The sequence below is a fragment of the Dryobates pubescens genome, chromosome Z (genome assembly GCF_014839835.1).
Source record: "Dryobates pubescens isolate bDryPub1 chromosome Z, bDryPub1.pri, whole genome shotgun sequence".
Lineage (NCBI taxonomy): Eukaryota > Metazoa > Chordata > Aves > Piciformes > Picidae > Dryobates > Dryobates pubescens.
In genome coordinates this window covers 77,223,886-77,245,813 of record NC_071657.1, presented here as the reverse complement: position 1 = coordinate 77,245,813, position 21,928 = coordinate 77,223,886, and the positions used below count along the sequence as shown (strand labels likewise).

The following is a 21,928-nucleotide window of genomic DNA, read 5'->3' as shown; positions in this document are numbered from 1 at the left end:
AGAACAAGCTGAGGGAGCTGGGGATGTTCAGCCTGCAGAAGAGCTTAGAGCTTCTTTACAATAGCTGAAGGGATCCTCCAGGAAGGCTGCAGAGGGCCTTTTCCTGAGGGTGTCTAGAGACAGAACAAGGGGGCATGGTTTGAAGCTGAGGCAGAGCAGCAGTAGAGTGGAGCTCAGGAAGAAATTTTTCAGTGTGAGGGTAGTGAGACTCTGGAACAGGCTGCCCAAGGAGGTTGTGGCTGCCTCCTCCCTGTGGATGTTGAAGGCCAGGCTGGATGAGACTGAGTCCATGGCAGCTGAGTCCAACTGAGAGGTGTCCCTGGGCATGGCAGGGAGGCTGGAGGAGATTATCTCTGAGGTCCCTTCTAAAGCTGAGCCATTCTGTGATTCTGATACCCACTGGAGTTCTGCACATCATCAAAACATCTGGGCCAGCCTCCTGGAGTCAGCCACAGATGCAGCTGACCAAACAACTGCATAAATGATCACAGTATCACAGTATCACCAAGGTTGGAAGAGACCTCAAAGATCAAGTCCAACCTGTCACCAAGTGCCACATCCAATCTCCTTTTGAACACCTCCAGGGGTGGTGACTCTACTACCTCCCTGGGCAGCATTCCAATGACGAAAGACTCTCTCAGTGAAGAGCTTTCTCCTCACCTCGAGCTTAAACTTCCCCTGGTGCAGCTTGAGACTGTGTCCTCTTGTTCTGGTGCTGGTTGCCTGGGAGAAGAGACCAACCCCTTCCTGGCTACAACCACCTTTCAGGTAGTTGTAGAGGGCAATGAGGTCACCCCTGAGCCTCCTCTTCTCCAGGCTAAACAACCCCAGCTCCCTCAGCCTCTCCTCATAGGGCTGTGCTCAAGGCCTTCTCTGGACACATTCAAGTGTCTCGATGTCCTTCCTAAACTGAGGGGCCCAGAACTGGACACAGGACTCAAGGTGTGGCCTAACCAATGCAGAGTACAGGGGCACAATGACCTCCCTGCTCCTGCTGGCCACACTATTCCTGATGCAGGCCAGGATGCCATTGGCCCTCTTGGCCACCTGGGCACACTGCTGGCTCATGTTTAGGCAGGTGTCAATCAGTACCCCCAGGTCCCTCTCTGTTTGGGAGCTCTCCAGCCACTCTGACCCCAGCCTGTAGCTCTGCATGGGGTTGCTGTGGCCAAAGTGCAGCACCCAGCACTTGGACTTGTTGAATGCCATCCTGTTGGACTCTGCCCATCTGTCCAGTCGGTTGAGCTCCCTCTGCAGAGCCCTTCCATCCTCTAACTGACCAACATCTGTTCCCAACTTGGTGTCATCTGCAAACTTGCTGATGACTGACTCAACCCCCTCATCCAGATCATCAATGAAGATGTTAAAGAGGATGGGGCCCAGCACTGATCCCTGGGGGACGCCACTGGTGACTGGCTGCCAGCTGGATGTGGCACCATTCACCACCACTCTCTGGGCTCGGCCCTCCAGCCAGTTCCTAACCCAGCACAGAGTGCTGCTGTCCAAGCCATGAGCTGACAGCTTAGCCAGCAGTTTGCTGTGGGGGATGGCGTCAAAGGCCTTGCTGAAGTCCAGGTAGACCACATCCACAGGCCTCCCCATGTCCACCAGACGGTTCACCTGATCATAGGAGATCAGGTTGGAGAGGCAGGACCTGCCCTTCCTAAATCCATGTTGGCTGGACCTGAGCCCTTGGCCATCCTTCAGGTGTGCAGTTATTGCCGCCAGGATAATCTGCTCCATCACTTTCCCTGGCACTGAGTTCAGGCTCACTGGTCTGGAGTTTCCAGGCTCCTCTATCCAGCCCTTCTTGTGGATGGGGACCACACTGGCCAGTTTCCAGTCATCTGAGGCCTCTCCAGTGAGCCAGGACTGGAGGAAAATGATGGAGAGCGGCTTGGCCAGCTCATCTGCCAGCTCTCTCAGCACCCTAGGATGGATCCCATCCGGTCCCACAGACTTGTGAGTGTCCAAGTGGCTCAGCAGGTCCCGACCACAAGCACTGCAGCGCTTATGAGAGAGAAGATTCTCCACATGCCTTTGTGTGACCAGTTCTATCCAACTAAGAAAGACATGGACAAGGCTACTACATGACTCCATAAATTGATACATCACCCTCTTTACAGGGATTGTGGTGAGACACTGGAAGAGGCTGCCCAGGGAGGTTGTGGCTGCCTGGAGGTGTTCAAAGGCCAGGCTGGATTAGGCCTTGAGCATCCTGGGCTAGTGGAAGATGTACTGGATGACATAGATCATCCAACGATCCATTTTATGACTCTACAATTCTGCCTTGGATGCTGCAAGATGTAATTAATTTACACAATGTCATTGTAACTACAATATAGAACAAAAATAATGAAAACAGGATAAATAAGACCAAAATGGATAAATGGAATTTCCCATGTGATTTTCTTTAATGACAGGTGTCCAAAAGATCAGCTTTATTAAAGGATATTGAAACAAATAGGCACAAGTCTTTCTGAAGGAAAAACTGCTCATGGTGGTGCTTCATCTTGGTTTAACTCTTGTTCAACTGGTCCACTCACCTGGGTGAACTCAAGCATGGGACAGGTAACAAATATTTCCAGGACAGAAAGCACAAAGTTTGGTTATGTGTAAATGACACAGCTCTCTCCTGAGGAAGTCTCAGGCAACCCAGGTCAGTAAGTAGAAGTCAGTGGTATTGGCACAATTTTGTTTACAAAATGCACTGAATCCCTTCTCTTGACTTACAGGTCTTGGTAGAGGGAAGTATTAAAAAAGTGGGAGATACAGACACAGAAGGCTTTGTGTCATGCTGTGAAATCTGAACTTCTTTGGTTGACAGAAAATAAAGTGAGCCCAACACCCAGTGTAATCAGTCAGGATGCAGCCAATGGGGCGTGCTTGGAAGCTAATTGTTAGGATCCTTTAATAGCTCATAGGCCTCAACCATAGTTTGCAGAGTTGCTAATAAAGCCTTCATCTGATCTCCAGGGAAAAGCCCCACAGTTTCAGATATTTCTTGAAGATACCCTGGCAGCTTTTGAAAGGTTTCTAGCTCTCTAACATACAAATCTACTAACCAGTCTGCAGAATATGTGCTTCTGTCCTTAGAGTTACCAGGAGTCATTACTGGAAGCACATTTGAACAAGCTGCCCCCCTGAAAGTGATTGGTGAAGACAGATTATAAACAGAACAAAAATTCAACAGCATCTTGCTGAACAAAGTCAACCACAGCTCGCTCTGCTGACTGCAAAAATCTTGTTCCATGCGCTGACAGAAGCTCTCCTGGTGCTCTCCTGAATGAACAACATCCAACAGTTCTTGCTTTAGCTGTCTGGACTCAACATGATCCAGTGGCAATTTTTCATTTATGTCCCTCTGCTGTAGAAGGCTTGGACCTGCAGGGAAAATACAATCACAACAGCACATTCAGTCTGGCAACCAACCAAGATTTTGCTGGGTTTTTTTGGTTTGTTTGGTTGTTGTTGTTTTTTCCTTCCAGAAGCTAAACTCTTTCTAAATTCCTTTCTTGTCCTAAGTTAGGTTGATGTAAGTGAAGGAGTTGCATGTTTACAAGATGAACAGACCCACCATAACAGTTTATGATATTATCTTAATCTTCTTCCCAGCTTTGCTCAGTTGAAAGCCAAGGACTATTATCTAGAAACAGAGCAGAAATTCACCTGTGGCTTAAATCCTAGTATTTCAAGTAATGATACACAGAGTGTGTAAAAACATCCAGTTGTTACTGCTGTGAAACCCTGCAGGTGTTTTATGAACCAGGTTATTGGCCAGCACTGACTAAGGCAAGTGAAATTAAAGGCAAATTCGTGGACCCATGGAATGGTTTGGGTTAGAAGGGATCTTAAAGATCATCCAGTTCCAATCCCCTTGCTACAGGCAGGGACACCTCCCTCTAGACCAAGTTGCTCAAGGCCTCATCTAAACTGGCTTTCAACGCTTCAAGGCTTGGAGTCTCCCCAGCTTCCATGGGCAATCTGTTCCGGTCCCTCACCACTATCATAGGGAAGAATTTCATCCTAATGGCTCATCTCAATCCAACTTCTTCCAGACTAGAGCCACTGGCTCTCATTCTGTCCTTCCATGTCTTTGTCAAAAGCCCCTCTCTAGCTCTCCTGTAGCCCACTTCAAATCCTGCTTTAAGGCGTCCCTGAAGCCTTCTCCTCTCCAGGCTCAACAGCCTCAACTCTCCCAGCCTGGCCTCACAGCAGAGGGCTCCCAGCCCTGCCAGCACTGCTGTGGCCTCCTCTGGCCCTGCTCCACCAGGTCCCTGTCTGTGCTGAGCACTCCAGAGTTGCCCCAGCACTGCAGGGGGTGGTCTCAGCTGAGCACAGCAGAGCGGCAGAATCCACTCCTTGCCCTTGCTGCTGGGGATCAGCCCAGGACAGGGCTGGCTCTGGGCTTGGTGCTGGCTCACATCCAGCTTTGCACCTCTCAAGCACCATCATGTCCTTCTCCTTTGGGCTGCTCTCCAGGACCATCCCCAGTCCTGGACTGGCACTGGAGGTTGCCCTGACTCAGGTGTAGGACCTTGCCCTTGGCCTTGTTGAACCTTCACACAGGCTGACTTTTCTCCAGTTTGTCCAGGTCCTTCTGGATGACATCCCATTCCCTAATTGTAACTGATTAATTAATTATGTGTATGTAACTGATTAATTCATTAAAGACACATTACTGTATTGATCTTTACTGTTCTGGATGGTGTAGCTAACCTTGTCCTAGGCTATGCAGTATCTCCTCCAACCACTGAGCTTCAAAATTTTTGCTCTTAATAAATTCTGCAATTCAAAAAAGTAATTAATAAACAGATTTAAAGTAAGTGAATAGGCTAAGTTTTGCTTGTTGAGATTATCCTACATTCTTTGGGTATTTCTGCTTATTAGTGCATTGGAGCTATGAGCATTTAAACAGTTTACAGATGGCTTGGTTAAGTTTAATAAAGGCCTCATGAGTAAGAAAGGGTGAAGGCAGTTAACACACCATGGGTTGTGATTCTCAGAGATGAACATATCAGAAAACTCCCTACAGAAATTTGGGCTACTATTCCAAAATAATGGTGCCACTTTAAACTTGACTGTTTGTTGGTTTGGTGGTTGTTGTTTTGTCAGAAATGTACTTTAATTACAAAAGGTAAATTCATGGCCTGACACAACCCCCACACTCAAGGTCTTAAACTTTGCTGTGTTTGTTTTACACCCCATGGCTGGCAGTGGGGTATTAATTAATTTTTGCAAGCTGGAGTTGTTTTAGAGAAAAGAAAGTGAAAAATTCTAAATTACTGAGCTGAGTAAATCCAGGCTGAATGGGAGACATGCTCTCTCCCACGGCCTTGTCAGCTACTTGACAGGCCAAAGCCCAGAGTGTGACAGAGGCACAGATAAGGGTACGCACCGCCTTGTGGTTGGCAGAAAGCCTTGATGAATGCAAGTGCAAGTAGAGCTCTTCCCCTAGGACAACAGGATCATCCACCACCTATTCCTCACAACAGCCCAGGAAAAATGCACATCTGTCAGTGCAATGCCATTTCCAATTGAGGAGCTGGGCTTACTGCAATATTGGCTATTACATCACTTAGAGCGATGGAAGCGAGCCCAGGTATTGGCTTGGCATGTCAGATGCATGGCTCAGTAGATATATAAAGCACCTGGGAGCCACAGCACTGGAGCTCAGCAAACACAAGAGGTGGAACTGCAGAGGAATGTATTGATTAGGAACCAGTGCTTGCACGACAGGCATGGAAATAGCCTTTAGGGGGCAGGAGAAGACTGTAAATACGGAGGGTCTTACGCCAAGAAGGAAATAAAACCTTGTTCTTCCACCTTAATTAAGTAACAGGCCATCTAAATACAGTGCATTCTACTGCCTCATGGCTATAGGCAGAAGGATTTTTAAGGGGAAAAAAAAGTCTGGAGCTGGGCTATAAAACAGAGAGATTCAACTGACACAGCAGGTCTGTGGGTGAGGATATCTCAAAACCACTCACTTCAGTAAATGAATTAGCAGAAGGAAGAGTTGGTATCCCAGACAGTTCCTTGCAGTTGGTTGTTTGGTGGGTTGGGTTCTTTTTGAGGAAAACATGCAAAGTTAATTATGTGGTGTATTTCAGTGTATTTCAAGACAAGGCACAAGTTCCCTGTCACTGAACACACAAAAAATATTGTTCAAAATACTTATCATGTGTCTGCCTAAGGGGCAAAGTAGCTTTTTTTAGAAACTAAGCCATCCCTCCCACTATTATCCCTAAACAGCAGTTATCACAATTACAATATAGATCCCTTTCTTAAACTAATTACCAAGCTAATTGTGTTCTTCAAAGACCATCACATTAATTTTCATAAACGCTGAACAAATTTATGTTGAAATGGATGATTATACAGAGATTTTACTGATCTGGTTTTGCATTGTGGTAAAAATAGATCAAAACAAAAGAAAATCCTTAGCTTTGGGTTGGTGGCTAGGTTAATCTTTTATCTTCATTAATGAGTTTGGAGAACATAGTTACAATGCATATGGTGGAAAACACGGAATAAAAACATTACCATATTGGGGAAAAATGTGGAGGAAAAAAAGAATCCTGGTTAGTTTCATGTTCAGCTGATCAAGATAAGTGTGAAAACAGCATTAATTTTATTGTGACCAAAACAGCTTGGCTTTAAAATAAATATTTCCTAATAACATTGTATTTTAAGCAACTATTGAGAGCATAAAAAACCAAAGGGAACAAACCCCACCACAAACTTCCTATGGGCTCAGTGGACAATTTCCCCATTTCTGTTTGCCTGCTTTTTTTAAGGAGAAACGCACTCACCCCCATGCTGAAGTAGCAGCTTGGCAATTTCTACATGTCCATTTGACAGTGCATCATGCAACGGAGTCACCCCATCCACTTGACAGAGCAGGTCTACCTCTGGACAACGCTGCAAAATTTCACGGACACACACTGTGCTGCCATGGTTACAGGCTTCATGCAAAGGCGTCCAGCCAGCATAGTCTGAATTATAAATCAAGGGAAGTTTTTAAAAACAGCAGAAGTAGGATCATAATGTTAATAATGTGATTCATTAGACAGCAAAACACTTTACTTTACAATGTTCGTCACGGCTGCGGTGGCAGCCGGCGGTTTCGAGACAAGAAATTCTATTGGAGACAAAAAACAACACTGGGGGGTGGGGGCAAATAATTAAATAGCATTTAAAAAAAAAATTAATAGAAATTGTGACATTGAAATGCATTTTTAGCTATAAACTCACCTCCTCTCGATGTCTGCTTAGAAGGTGCTCATTTTGTTTGAAGTAATGGAGATCATTCCAATAGCACAAACTTTGTTAACAAACAGCTGTTAACACGGTTCTTTATCTGGCTTTAATATCTTAAGTTTTGTAGAGGGGAAAAGAAAAAAAAAAGAAAGAGTAACTTACCTTTAACATTAATGTCTGCTCCAGGGGAAGAGAGGAGCTGAATCAATCTCTCCACTTTGTTACTTCTGCAAGCTATATGCAGGGCTGTCTCTCCTACCATAAAAAATTAATAGATCACACTAGACTAGGCAAGATAGCAACTAAAGAAAATAATCAAAGTGCCTGGAACTAGGAGACCTGGCTATGTGCCAGAAAATTCAATAATGAGTAAGATTTTGCCTTTATCCTGTTTAACCATCTTTTAAGAAAATTCAAAAAACCAAAAAAAACACCCCACCCCACCAACCCACAAAAAACACCCCACCAAAAAACCCCACAGAGCTTCTATTCCACCTGAGATCCAGCAATGAAACTGTATTGCAAATGGTTTAACACAGGAATTATCTTCCTCCCCCTCACTCCCCACCCCCCCCCCAGACTCCCCCCCCACCCAGTTCAAGGTTTAAAGCTTCAATCACACTATAAAAAGCACCAAGTGATCAGAGAACACCAAAAACACTGGGTTTTTGAAGCAATAAAACTTTGAGAGTGCAGTTGCCCTCCCTTAAATTTATTCATGAACCTACGTTAAAATGTATGGTTCTTTTTACACAGCATTTATAGCTTAATTCAAATGAATGTTTCTGGCTAAGCACGAGTGCCTCTACACACTCAAGTATAATTCAGAACTTCAAATCCGTTAACAGATGGTTTGCTGTTCCTCAATAGGCTGCCTGACTTGGCTACAGTAGCAAGTTGGGGGGGGGGGAGGGAGGGAAGAGAGAAATAAATGAAGGGATCCTAATAATTGTTAAGAAAGGAAAGGAAAATCCTCTGGAAAACAAAAAAAAAGCAAACCCCCAGCTTTAGCACCAGGTAAAGCTGAAGTCAGTGTGAAAAACTGAACAGCAAGCAACTGAGAGCTGCTGCTTTACACCATTAGTTTCTGCTGGATAAAAACTTCAGTCCCGTTCTGAAAGGCTGCTGCTGCCTTTGCTAAATGATTAGGTTTGAACAAGAGCCAGAAGGACAAAAAAAAACACAAATAAAAACCAGCTTGATGCCAGGTGAAAAATGATGCAACAAACATCTTAGGAATGAAAAATACCTAGGGCTGAATCTCCCAGCCTTTGTGATCAAGGCTTACATGGTATATATACACTTTGCTGTATTAATACCTTTACTATGTAACTCTGTCAGGTACGGACTTGCTCTTCCAGAGAAGACAGTACTTACAATTTTGGCAGGGGAAGAATGGAGGGGAAAAAAAAGAGCAGTGGTTGTTTTTTTTCTTTCCACTTTTTCCCCTAGTCCTTCATCTCACTTTTCTTTCTAGAAGTCAGCATGTAATAATTCACATCAATTTTACTTGCAAAAGCAATAAAGAGAACCAATTTTAAAAATGCAAGGTTAGTGAAGCTCTCCTAAATCCCAAAAGAAGGTGGTTGGGGCTTTTTTTATGTCCTTCAGTGTTTGTGATGCAATTCTGGGTTTAATTTTTCTGAGCAAGCCCAGCTTGTTTTTGGCAGTATTTTTTTTTCCTCCCCTGAAGCTTTCCCTTGGGTGTCACATTAATATAATTGTGTTTCAAGTGATAGAGGCACATTTCTGATAATGAAGATGACAAAAAGTAGTTCCAGCAAGTAACTGTCTCCAGGTAAAGGCTCATGTAAAGTGTGATTTATTAAATTTGAGTAATAAGTAGGACCTGAATGAATTACTGCAGTGCTGTTTTTATTCCTTAGGTACTTGGGTTCCAGTATAGCTAAGACAAAAGCCAAATGCCTTTCATAGTCTGGGCTGAATGCCTGGAAGAAAACAGTCCATATGCTTAACACAGCTATGTAACATAGCATACTCCTCAGTCTTTGTTCACAAAATGTCTAGGACTGAAAGAGATGAAGACTGAATTATACTTTCAAATCAGAAGACGTTGATCCTACCAAGCACAGGTTGAGGTGGATTAGCAAAGTAAGGCAGGCAAGACTGGAATGAGCTCATGCAAGCTGTACACTGTATTTAATATCTGGGAGGGAATGAAGAAGGCAGCTTTATTCCACCATATATACAATTCCTCCTTTTAAATACATCATGAAAGAAAAAAACAAAACAAAACAAACATGAACCAGAAGACAAGAATCCTTGGGCATAAACTATCACTCCAGCTCAGCATTCATCATGGCAAAATTTTCCAACCTGAAACTGCTGATTACAACCATAAAGGGCTCCTAACAAATAAAACAGACATGATACCTTTCAGATTCCTCTTCCAAGTATCCACACTTCCAGCCAAATGGTTGCAATTCTCTTTGTGTTCGACCTTAACATTTTTTGGTCTTAGTCTCATCTTCATTGTCATTGAAGGGCACTTGTTCAAGTCACTACAAAGAGAGCAAAGGGGACATGTCTAAAAAAAAAAAAGTCACTATTTCATAACTTAAGATAATGTATATGTAGAATAACAGAATGGGCTGGGCCAGAAGGGACCTCCAAAGGTCATCCAGTCCGACCTCCCCACAGTCAGCAGAGACATCGTCAACAAGACCCGTTGTGAGAGACTAAATCTTGTCTCTCTCAATGGGACTCAACAAAGCTAAAATCACTTTTGCTGATTGCCCATTGCACTTTTGCTGATGTGCATTGGGCAGTTGTTACTGGATAACGACTCTGGAAGGTGCTTAATGCTTTTAAATGTGTATGTACAGCACACTTGGATCAACCCCTTTCACATCGACTTCTGAAATGTCTCAATTACATAATTTCTATGTCATTTAATAACAGTAATTAAAACACTAATACAATTAAATTACCCACAATTAAAACTTTCTTTAAAGGTAATTCCATTAACAGTTCCAGCTCCTCTATGCACCCTTTAAATTCAATATTGGGACAATACAGTGAGATGGGAGGATGGGGAGGAAAGGGAAAACCCCAGTCCAGAGGTGTTAGAGGTCTATAAGGGAGCTTTCTGTCAGTTGCAGTAATTTGTAGACAACAAAACAGGTCACACAAAGTTCAAGAAAAGTGTCAGGTCAGAAGCTGTCCCCCAGAGCAGAATGAGACTGGTGATGTTATAGGTATTACTCACGGTAGATCAGGCAGCACTTTGACTTGGTTCTGCATATTGCTGCGCAGCATCTGTAATACACTTGGAGACTCGGGGCACAGCCATCGTCCTCTTTTCCACTTCTGACCCTCTTCTTCCTGTAACTCTCTTCTCTTGTGCATCCCTACCTCTCGCAAGGCAGGCAAATAGCAACAGACCTGTTGACAATAAAAATTTTTAAAAAGCAACATTTTTCAATGGTCTTGTATGGAAGTCAATTAAAACTCAGCCCGTCTCCCGCTGCACTCACCACCCACAGCTGGCTGTAGCTAAGAGCATGGGCCCTACATGACTGCAGGTATAGGTTGTTCAAAGATGTCTTAGAGGTTGTTGAAAGTTGTCTTTGGCAATCTATCTACCACCCTCCCCCCACCATGTTCTTGTAATTCAGTCCTATTCTCAGAGGAGAGTGGGTTTTGTCTGAGCCAGAAAGTGGGGAAAATCCAGAGCCTTCTCCTGAGTTTTTTGGTAGCTGACAACGTTTTGACCACTTCAGCTGGACACATAAAACCTAGGCTTAGATAAATAAAATGAACTGATTCTGAGGTAATTAATGAAAGTATCTACAAGGTTCTGCTCTCAACACAGGCAGCAGGACACAGGGAACAATTTGGCAAAGAAATACTCACTCCTCTCCTTCATCCTTTTTAAGATGAAAGGGTTGGATTAAGCCTTTGAGCATTATGAAAGTGGTTAAGCTAAGAAACTCTTAGATGCACTCTCATTATTAGCATACCTTTGGATATTTTGGCTTCTTTCCATAACACCAAGTTTCCAACCCACCTACACTGCTCAAAAAAGGTCATTTAAGTTTCTGTGGATTGGCAAAAAGGTAGGAAAAAGTCAGTGAGGAGACTTATTCCATGACTCACCGTGACTACATCTGAATAAAGACATCAAATAAGGCCTTGAGCATCTAGCAGATGCTGTAGATTCTGCAGGAAACTTGCAGTGGGTGAGGAACATCTTACTTGAGCTTTCCCTGTACATTCACCACCAGAAAGGAGGAGATCACTATTCAAACGCACTTAGTTAGAAGGAAAGGCAGGAAGGCTTTGGGCTGTTTAGCCTGGAAGAACAGACTGAGATTTGGAGATCTTCCCAAAGCTCAGCAAGAGCTAAAGGGTGGGGAGCAAAAGGATGGGGCCAGACTCTTGCCAGTGGTGCCCAGGGATAGGACAAAGGGCAAACTGGAGCCTAGGAGGTTCCATGTGAATGAGCAGGACAAACATCCTTGGTGTGAGGGAGCTGGAAAGAGCAGCTTTAAAATGGAGGAATTTTCACTCCAAAGTCTCTTCCTTCTGGCAAATGACATGGGAGATGCTGCTCCAGAGCAGCTCAAATTTCCCTGTGGACAAAAGTCAGACAAAGAGGTCTTCTGCTTTTAACTGCAGGACAGATGAATGGGATGGAGACATTGCACCAGTACAGCTGAGGGGTGACCTGCTGGAAAGGAGCTCTGCAGATAAGGAGCTGAGAGTGCTGAGGAGCAACAAGTTCACCAGGAGCCTGCAAAGTGCCCTCATGGCCAAGAAGGCAAATGGTGTCCTGGGGATGCATGGAGTGTGGCCAGCAGGTGGAGGGAGGTTCTCCTCTCCCTCTGCTCTGCCCTAGGCAGGCCACATCTGAAATCCCAGGCCCAGTCCTGGGCTGCCCAGCTCAAGAGGGACAGGGAACTACTGGAGAGAGTCCAACAGAGACTCTAAAGATGCTGAGGGTCCTGGAGTATCTCAGTGAGGAAGAAAGGCTGAGAGTCCTGGAGCTGAGAGCCTGGAGAAGAGCAGCCTGGGATCTCAGTTCTCAGCAAGAGCTAAAGGGGCTGTGAGGGGCAAGAGTATGGAGCCAGACTCATCAGTCTGGACAGGGCAAAGGGCAAAGGTCACAAACTGGAACCCAGGAGGTTCCATCTAAACTGGATGAAAAAATTCTTTAGTGTGAAGGTGATGGAGGCCTGGAGCAGGCTGCTCAGAGAAGATGCTGAGTCTCCAACCTCACTGGCCATTGTGACCCTAGGAAAGCTGCTGTGAGTGCCCTGCTTTAGCAGAGGGCATTGGACTGGATGATATACAGGGGTCCCTTCCAACTCTCACCTTGCTGGGATTCTGGGATTCTGTGAAAAACCTTGCTGACAAGATGCTGCAGAGGAAGAGTGGGGAAAATGGAATGATAGTTGACATTTATGGTGTGTCAGGAGAAAAGGGGCACAGTGGCACTAAGGAAAGCCACAAAACACACACAAACAAGCTTGTGCCAAGCACTACAAAAATTGGTATTTAAGTAGTTGCACAGGCTGATCAGTAGTCATGGCAATACTAAAAATAGCAACTGCTGCTGTGTATATGTTGGCAACATACATTAAATATTAGATATAGAGTTGGTTTACCTTTACAGTTTTGACAGCCTTTTGTTAAGCCCTCTGTTTAAACACGAGACATTAATAAACAATGATCTCTGTGCCCAACAAACTCCTGTAAAATACAGGATAATATACAAAGGTGTATGCTTGTTTTTCTTTGACTTGACTTGTAGAAATTCAGGCCATATGGAAACAGCTATGGTTTCCCTACTCTGTTTAGTCATTAGTACTGAGATTACTGACATGAAGTTCTCACTTTGGGCTTGTCATTGTGTGATCTTCATTCGCTTGCATCCTGCCAGCAGTCATGAGACTCCCATTGCAGCAAGTCCCAAGAAGGCCATAAAGGGAAGCCAATGGCTGGAGCACCTCTACTGTGAGTACTGGCTGAGGGAGATGGAGATGTTCAGCTTGGAGAAGAGAAGACTCCAGGGGGACCTTAGACATACCTTCCAGTACCTGAAGGGATCCTACAGGAGGGCTGTAGAGGAACTTTTCTGAGGGTGTCTAGAGACAGGACATGGGAGAATGGTTTGAAGCTGAGGCAGAGCAGGGTTAGACTACACATGAGGAAGAAGTTCTTCAGTGTGAGGGTGGTGAGACTCTGGAATAGGCTGCCCAGGGTGCCTGCAGATGCCCTGTCCCTTGGGATGTTGAAGGCCAGGTTGGATGAGGCCCTGAGCAGCCAAGTGAGTTGAAAGGTGTCCCTGCCCGTGGTGGGGAGTTTGCAGTAGATAATCTCTGAGGTCACTTCCAACCTGAGCCATTATGTGATTTTATGATCTTTTTTCACAATTTCACCACCGATCTCCTCACCAGCTATCAGTGATTTGAAGGCAGGAAAAGGTTTGCAATTAGGAGAATGTTTGTAAGGGAAGAAATTCATAGGAATACATGGTGGTTCAAAATAGAATCTGAGATGCTTGGAACCAGTTGAGTAATAGACTGTTAGCTCTGCAAAGGACTTGAAGGGAAAGATACAGTGTGATTTTCCTGGGTTATTTGGCATATCCATCAATTACAAATGTAATATTGCAATGAAGTGTTTACATCAAAGATTACTGTTAAAAGCTTCCATGCTGATTTTTCACAGTAACAATATGGCAACAAATTAATCACATGCTACAAATCACCTGGCAAGAAAAATCTTACCACTGCTTTGAACCCAGATCTTGGGCAATGAGAAATTTAAATGCAACAGGGCACAGTCTCAGGCCACGCCAGGGAAGGTTTAGGCTGGAGGTTAGGAGGAAGTTCTACACAGAGAGAGTGATTGCACATTGGAAGGGGCTGCCCGAGGAGGTGGTGGAGTCACCATCACTGGAGGTGTTCAGGAGGAGACTTGCTGGGGTGCTTGGTGCCATGGGTTAGTTGATTAGGTGGTGCTGGATGATAGGTTGGACACGATGATCTTGAGGGTCTCTTCCAACCTGCTCTATTCTATTCTATTCTATTCTATTCTATTCTATTCTATTCTATTCTATTCTATTCTATTCTATTCTATTCTACTCTATTCTACTCTATTCTACTCTATTCCGCTCTGCTCTGCTCTATTCTACAGGTGGAAGACAATGCAAAGAGCATGACCTTAGACCACAACAGAAAGGTATTTTCCAAGTATGTCATGAATCCATTTACTTGTAAAACACATGTGATTGGGTCTTAAGGAGAAGAGGAGTTACTTACTATTTTTTTAAGAGAAAGAGGTGCCTTGGAAATAGTCATGCTCCTCTGTAAACACAGAATTTTAAAAACTGCTTCTGCCACAAACATCTGAAGCCAGGAGGATGACATGGAACAAATGAAAGCTTGCAAGTTGCATAACGAAAAATCTGGATAAAGGCAAAGGGAGAGAGGGGGAAAAGAAAAATCTTCAAATGAGAATATACAAATCTGTACAACTTGAGTTATTTACAAGATACAGCATCACAGAATCACCAAGGTTGGAAGAGACCTTCGAGATCATCGAGTCCAACCTCTCACCACAGACCTCATGACTAGACCATGGCACCAAGTGCCACCTCCAATCCCCTCTTGAACACCACCAGGGATGGTGACTCCACCACCTCCCTGGGCAGCACATTCCAATAGCTAACAACTCTCTCAGTGAAGAGCTTTCTCCTCTCCTCAAGCTTAAACTTCCCCTGGAGCAGCTTGAGACTGTGTCCTCTTGTTCTGGTGCTGGTTCCTTGAGAGAAGAGACCAAGCCCCCACCTGCCTACAACCTCCCTTCAGGTAGTTCTAGACAGCAATAAGGTCTCCCCTGAGCCTCCTCTTCTCCAGGCTAAACAATCCCAGCTCCCTCAGCTTCTCCTCATAGGGCTGTGCTCAAGGCCTCTCCCCAGCCTTGTTGCCCTTCTCTGGACACGTTCAAGTGTCTCGATGTCTTTCCTAAACTGAGGGGCCCAGAACTGGGGACAGGACTCAAGGTGTGGCCTAACCAGTGCAGGGTACAGGGGCACAATGACTTCCCTGCTCCTGCTGGCCACACTATTCCTAATGCAGGCCAGGATGCTATTGGCCTTCTTGACCACCTGGGCACACTGCTGCCTCATGTTTAGGCGGCTGTCAATCAGCACCCCCAGGTCCCTCTCTGTTTGGCAGCTCTCCAGCCACTCTGACCCCAGCCTGTAGCTCTGCATGGGGTTGCCGTGGCCAAAGTGCAGCACCTGGCACTTGGACTTGTTGAATGCCATCCTGTTGGACTCTGCCCATCTGTCCAGTCGGTCAAGGTCCCTCTGCAGAGCCCTTCCATCCTCTAACTGACCAACATCTGCTCCCAGCTTAGTGTCATCTGCAAGCTTGCTGATGACTGACTCAATCCCCTCATCCAGATCAGCAATGAAGATATTACAGATACCTCTATGCTGTTGCACATTAGAAGCTACTCTGCATGACAATTACTAAAATTACACATATTAAGATATTTTATCCACTATCCATCTGATAGTAAGGCTGGCTTCTAGGGGGATGGTCAAGAGGTTTTGAAGGCAATGCACCACTTTCTATGTGAAAATGTAAAAAATAATATAAAAATTCTAAATACAGTCTTACAAGAGATAGTGTGTGAGGTGTCCCTGCAAACAGGTTTAGGTAAAATGTAAACACATGAGCAAAAAAAAATTCTGCAACTGGCCTAAAAATTCTACATTAAGGTGATGGAAAACTTCAGCTCTACTCAGATGGGTTAAATAGTTCATAATGGTTTACAGAAAAAAGAGAAACACGAGGAGACACTGAGGGAGCTGGGGTTGCTTAGCCTGGAGAAGAGGAGGCTCAGGGGAGACCTCATTGCTGTCTACAACTACCTGAAGGGAGGCTGTAGCCAGGTGGGGGTTGGTCTCTTCTCCCAGGCAACCAGCACCAGAACAAGAGGACACAGTCACAAGCTGCACCAGGGGAGGTTTAGGCTGGATGTTAGGAAGAAATTCTTCACAGAAAGAGAGATTGTCCATTGGAATGTGCTGCCCAGGAAGGTGGTGGAGTCACCATCACTGGAGGTGTTTAGGAAGAGTCTGGATGGGGTGCTTGGTGCCACAGTTTAGCTGATGAGATGTTGTTGGGTGAGAGGTTGGACTTTACCTCGGAGGTCTTTTCCAACCTGGTTAATGGCTGAAGTGTCTTTAGCAAACAAGATCAAGTTTGTGGAATGAAAAACTTCACCTGAGGATTGCCCTGAGCTAGGGTGCCTCCAATTGCCCCTCTGAAGTTATGCCTTATTATGATATATTTAAAGCCCTTCCTGAACTGGCAAGACAGCTCTAAAGATTTTTTTTTATCTTCTTCACAACATGTAAGTCTTGCTTTTGCACTAACCTATTAAGATTTCTCTAGAGGGGCTTTAATAAGTGTGTTCTATTTGGTCTTTGGTTGGGTAGGACCAACAAATAGATAATCAAACCATACAGACAATAAAACAGTTTCCTGCATATGCACACATTGTTCCACAAGACTGCACAGCTGCAACAGAAGGTAAAACACAACTTGAAAGTGAAATGAGGATTTTAGTTAGGACTTCAGTCTGATTTAAAAAACTTTGAGAGTCCTTTCAAACACTCACCATCACATGAAATGGCCAAGTAATGGGCCAAGTCATCGGCTACCTGGTGAAACACATTTCTGTCCATAAGCAAACCCGAGACGATCCAATATTCCACTATGGTTCCAAGAATTGCATTTAACAGAGAAGCAATTTCACGTCTGAAAGCCTAAACGAGAAAAAACAAAACAAACATACCTAAAATACCTATACAGTGTAACAAATTAACATTGAAAATGTAGCTGTAATAACACTAAAGAACTTCTTTAGATAAAAGCCTACTCTGTTCCCACACCAGTTTTTCACTGGCTTTTCCTCCCCTGCTCAAAAGCTAACTGTTGCAGCCAGGTCAACAAAATTCATATGCCATTGATGCCACACCAGTTAAAACTGGAGAAGATATTTGAAAACATCCTGTCTAAAACAACATGCAAAATGGGATCAAAGCTTACAAGTACAAAGTGTGACTTCTCTTTAAATTAGGTTTTGTTTAACCACAAGGTTTCTAGAGCTGCATTTAAACAAGTGAAACTTTTGTTTAATTTGAGAATTACAGGGATCTCATTTCCCTTGCTCTATCAGGATTCTTGTTTACAAAGGGAGCTTTAGTGTCATCTTTAGGAATGTCCGTGCCAAAAGGGAAAAGGATGCAAGGTTTTCCTGTGCAGGAAACAAGCTCTGGCACCAGAGAATCACACAACTGCTATGCTAAAGCACCAGTTGGTATGTTGCATTCTACTGAAAGATAGTAAGTACTTCAAAATGGACAGCTCTGGAGGGAAGTTGAAGTGAATATGTACTTATTTGCCAGGTTTAGATTTCACAGAATTACTTAAAGGAAACAAAACTTTTCTGTCTTTTGCTGTTGCCCCACAGATGAGGGTTTGTCTGATGCTCCTTTGGGGACAAAAATGCATTCAACAATGGTTTAAAATAATTTTATGGAATTCTCTCAGGAGCTGTAAAGCACCAAAGACTGAAACACTTTGAGCTTCACCAGCAATCAAACAGACATACAGATCAGCAACAGAGACTGTGACACAGATGAGACTTACAATAAAATGATTACTAAGCAGTTTGTCAAAGCCCCCATAAATACTGTACCTAGAGTCAACAGGCTTGTCATTCAAAAGAAAAGGAACAAACACAACTACAGATGAACATTCTGTGGGGAGGCAGCATCACCTCCCATCACTGAAAGCTTTTAAGGGCTGATAAGGCAAAAGCTAGTAGAAATGCGATCTCCAAGGCAGCTTTCAGCCCTGCTTCCTCTTCCCCTGTGAAGCACTACCTGATTCTCTTTGCCCCTTGCTTTAATGCATCACAATGCCTTACTGTAGATGAACTGGGGGCTCTCATAATAAATAAAAAAATAAATCAGAGAGCATTGACATGGCATGTCAACAACATGAAAATACTTTTTTTTTTTTAAATCCCAACTAAAATTTAAATATTTTAACAGCTACATTACTCCCTGTCTTCTGAGGATTCAGGAATAGAAACTGAGGAACTAATTTAAAACATCTGAAATGCATTTAAATTTCCCTGAAGTGTGCATACCTCTTTCATCACTGGACCCCAAAGCAAAACGCTGGGTGAATAATTTAATTGCATCAATAGTTCATTGCAGGAAATAAAATTGCACAAATGCAGCAAATAAGCACAATTTAAACAGAGGTAAGTGACAGGATCAAGGAGGTACAGATGTAATCTGAGATAAATACAGATGTAAAGCCACAAGTCTTTACACTGCTTTTCTTGTTTCTAAATCATAAGCTTGTGTTACTTCCTCTATGAAATATTTTCAAGGGAAAGGGTGGGGAGCAAAAGCTTGAGGCAGCAGATTGAAATAATGACTTTTAATGCTGCAAGTATTAATAATGTTTTGCAGTTAAGACATACAGCTGCATATTAAATGTGGTTGATGCACTAGTTGCAACTGTATTTGCTCAGCTAAGTCTGCACAAGGACAAAGACAAATCAGACTCTGCCAACTGGTGTAGGCTTGGCTGACATTTTGGTAAAGCAATGGTAGTAGAAACCAAGAGCTTCTCCTAAATATTTTTAAGTAAATCGTTCAAGGCTACAAATGAGGGGGAAATGATCTAATTTACTGATTTACATCTCCTCTAAAAATATTTAAGTATTAACATCTTAAAAATATTTTCATTTTCAATCACAAAACAGCACCAACACAGTAATGAAAACACAGGCAATATTAAAAAGGAAAAAAGTAGCATTTCCACTAAGCACGGGAACTGCTACCATGTATGACAGCACTAAGGCCTCTTCTTGTCCCCCCACTCTGCTTCCCCAGCAAGTAGGCTGTGGGTGTGCAAGAAGTTGGGAAGGGACACAGCCAGGACAGCTGACCCAAAATGACCAGAGGGATATTCTTACCATGCTCAGCAATAAAAGCTGGGGAAACAAGAAGGAAGCAGGGACATTCAGGGTTATGGCACTTGCCCTGCCAAGCAACCACCACATGCGGTAGTGTCCTGCTTTCCAAGGAGGGGCTGGATATCTGCCTGACAATGAAGCACTGAATGAATTCCGTTTCCATCTGCTTGTGCAAGCAGCTTTGCCTCACTTATTAAACTGTCCTTGTCTCAACCCATGAGTTTTCTGGTTTTCACCCTCTTACCTCTCTCCCTCATCCTGCTGCAGAGTGTGCAAGATGCTATGTGGTGCCTTACGTGCCAGCTGGGGTCAACCCATTACACCATGCACAGCAAATTAAGTGAGATCCAGCTAAACTTTTATTCAAAACTCTCTTCCTTGTTCCTATTGTTGAGAATCAAAGCTATCTCACTGAGAAAAGCATTGAAGTGGGAGGAGGCTGTTGACTGCGTTAGCATACAAAGGTCACATCAGTGCAACTGATGTCTGCCAGCTTAGCAAATGCGATTCCTGCATTGCTGCTCCATTTAATTCTTTGCCAAGTCAAGCACAATGCGGCAGTGACAGAAGTTTCAGTTAGTACACTTACAAGTCCTTACAGGAAAGCTTTCAGGAGGTAAGAAAACTTATCTAAACTTTTTTTTTTTTTGCTTTGAAATAAGGAGTTATTTCAGAGTTTTTGTAACAGTTCTTTTTCATGTGGTGTAAATGCTTTTAGAGTTACGCAGTACCCCAAAAGGATACTTTCAGGAAAACTACTGGAAGTGATAAACCAGGAAGACAATATAGCTCCACAAATTCACACCATAAAAATTTAAACCAGGTAATAATACCTGAAACAGTGAAGAAAACAAATTAAGAAATGTGCAAGAGGATGCAACTAAAAAGTAGAATGAAAACATTTTTGACTCCTTTGTCAGGTTATGTAAGACAGCTGCCTTTTTTTTCTTTAAGAACAAGGAGTAGTATCAGGCCTGAAAAGCATTTTTCATACCTTTTGTGACCGTGCAATAGCTCAGTACTGCTCAAAGTGTTACAAGCAATATACCCTTTCCTTTGTAAATTCTAAAACTGAATCAACAGCTTTGATTCAAGGACCCTTGACCTGGAGTTTCTGCATCAAACCTATTTAAATAACATAATAAATAATAAATGATAAATGTTACTTATATTAAAAAGATATTCAATATTGATTTTGAAGATCTCAAGTGGTGGAAGAACTTCTGTGCTCTCTGGCAGTGCATTTTCAGCTACAAGGACAGAATATCAGTTTTATTCCAATAAACAACGACAATGTGTGAGGGTTTGTCACTAATTTTATCCTGGTACTTTAAAGTAAATTTTATCTCATGTAAGAAACCAAATGCACTCACTTATGTAACTCTTTGCAGCCCTTCATTCCTTATCTTTCTTTACTGAAAAAAAGAAAAGGCCTTAAAAATTAAACACCTTCAGAGTATGCAAACCAAAGAAAGCAGCAACAAGCAGGGCTTGTCTCAATTAAAATACTACTTTATACTCTTCTTGGATTGCTGCTCTTAAACACACACATATATAAAACCCCATAATTTTGCAACAAACCAGCAGGAGAAGAGAGGAAATACATACAGACATTTTTCCTCCACTCCAGTGCTGATTTGTTGAGATCTCCTTGAACCACAGAAAAAAAGATAATGAGAATCTTAAAAGCTAAATGAAATAGGCTGCCCATTGCTTATCACTTAGAAATGAACGTGTTAAATATGCTCCCCCAAAGTCACCCAATTATATCATTCAGCTGTTTTTATTCACAGGTATTCTCCACTGGCAGTTTGGTGTATCACAGTTGGCATGTTTGTTTCTTCTGAGATGAACTACAAGCTTGGAAAAACAGTGTCATTCCTTTACACTGTGCTCTGAGACTCCTAATTTCTGTGGTCATGCAGAACATAAGAATATTCAAAAATCATTCATTTTAGGTTTCTGAGTGGCACTAAGGGTTTCTTGTCAAGGTGTTGCCTATTAAGCAAACAGCTTTTAAACACAAAACTGGTAACAAAGACTCACACCCTTAAACTGAAGAAAGTAAGAAAAATTTTCATCCCAAATGCTCTATTTCAGGACATGGAAAACACTGTGGTTTTCTAATGGACCTCTAAATCAACAACAACAAAAGAAACAAGAAGAGGAAAAGGAAACACAGCTCTGCCTGAGTTGCTGGGGAGGATCTGCTCCTCATTCTTTCTGAACTACCTTTTCAACCATGTCAGGTAATTTTAAATGGAGCCTCTGAATATATGAAAAAAAATCAGGACACGGAGTTTTAGTATCACAAAGCTGAGAGGGGAAAAAGGGATAAGGACAAGTTTTGAATGTGAAGAAAAAAACCCAAAACAAACAGTTTCATTTTTGCCCAAAAATTCAAAGGTAAAGGAAATGCAAGATACAAATACAAAGTTAAAGAATAAGGCTGTAAGAAAGAACATACAACACTAGAGATATGATGAGGCAACAAGCTGCTTTTTAAGGCTAGGAACTCATATCTGCAGGGATATTGTACGTTTCAGTGCACAAGATCAAAGTGGGAAAGCAACAGGCATCTGGGTTTTGTGCTGAAAGCACAATTCTTATGTATGTATATAAA

General features: G+C 43.1%; 1 protein-coding gene across 1 annotated transcript in view; it reads right to left on the bottom strand.

The window, feature by feature from the left end:
• Window positions 1-2,890: 2,890 nt before the first annotated feature.
• The window catches only part of SLF1 (SMC5-SMC6 complex localization factor 1), a 45,908-nt gene continuing 26,870 nt past the window's right edge, over window positions 2,891-21,928 (bottom strand). Inside the window, exons 11-17 of the mRNA XM_054178254.1 lie at window positions 16,927-17,074; window positions 14,553-14,698; window positions 10,493-10,668; window positions 9,658-9,785; window positions 7,426-7,518; window positions 6,816-6,998; window positions 2,891-3,384 (exon numbers count right to left, since the gene is read on the bottom strand). Coding sequence (XP_054034229.1) covers window positions 2,894-3,384; window positions 6,816-6,998; window positions 7,426-7,518; window positions 9,658-9,785; window positions 10,493-10,668; window positions 14,553-14,698; window positions 16,927-17,074 — 1,365 coding nt within the window. The 3' untranslated portion in view covers window positions 2,891-2,893. The remainder of the gene's footprint in view (window positions 3,385-6,815; window positions 6,999-7,425; window positions 7,519-9,657; window positions 9,786-10,492; window positions 10,669-14,552; window positions 14,699-16,926; window positions 17,075-21,928) is intronic.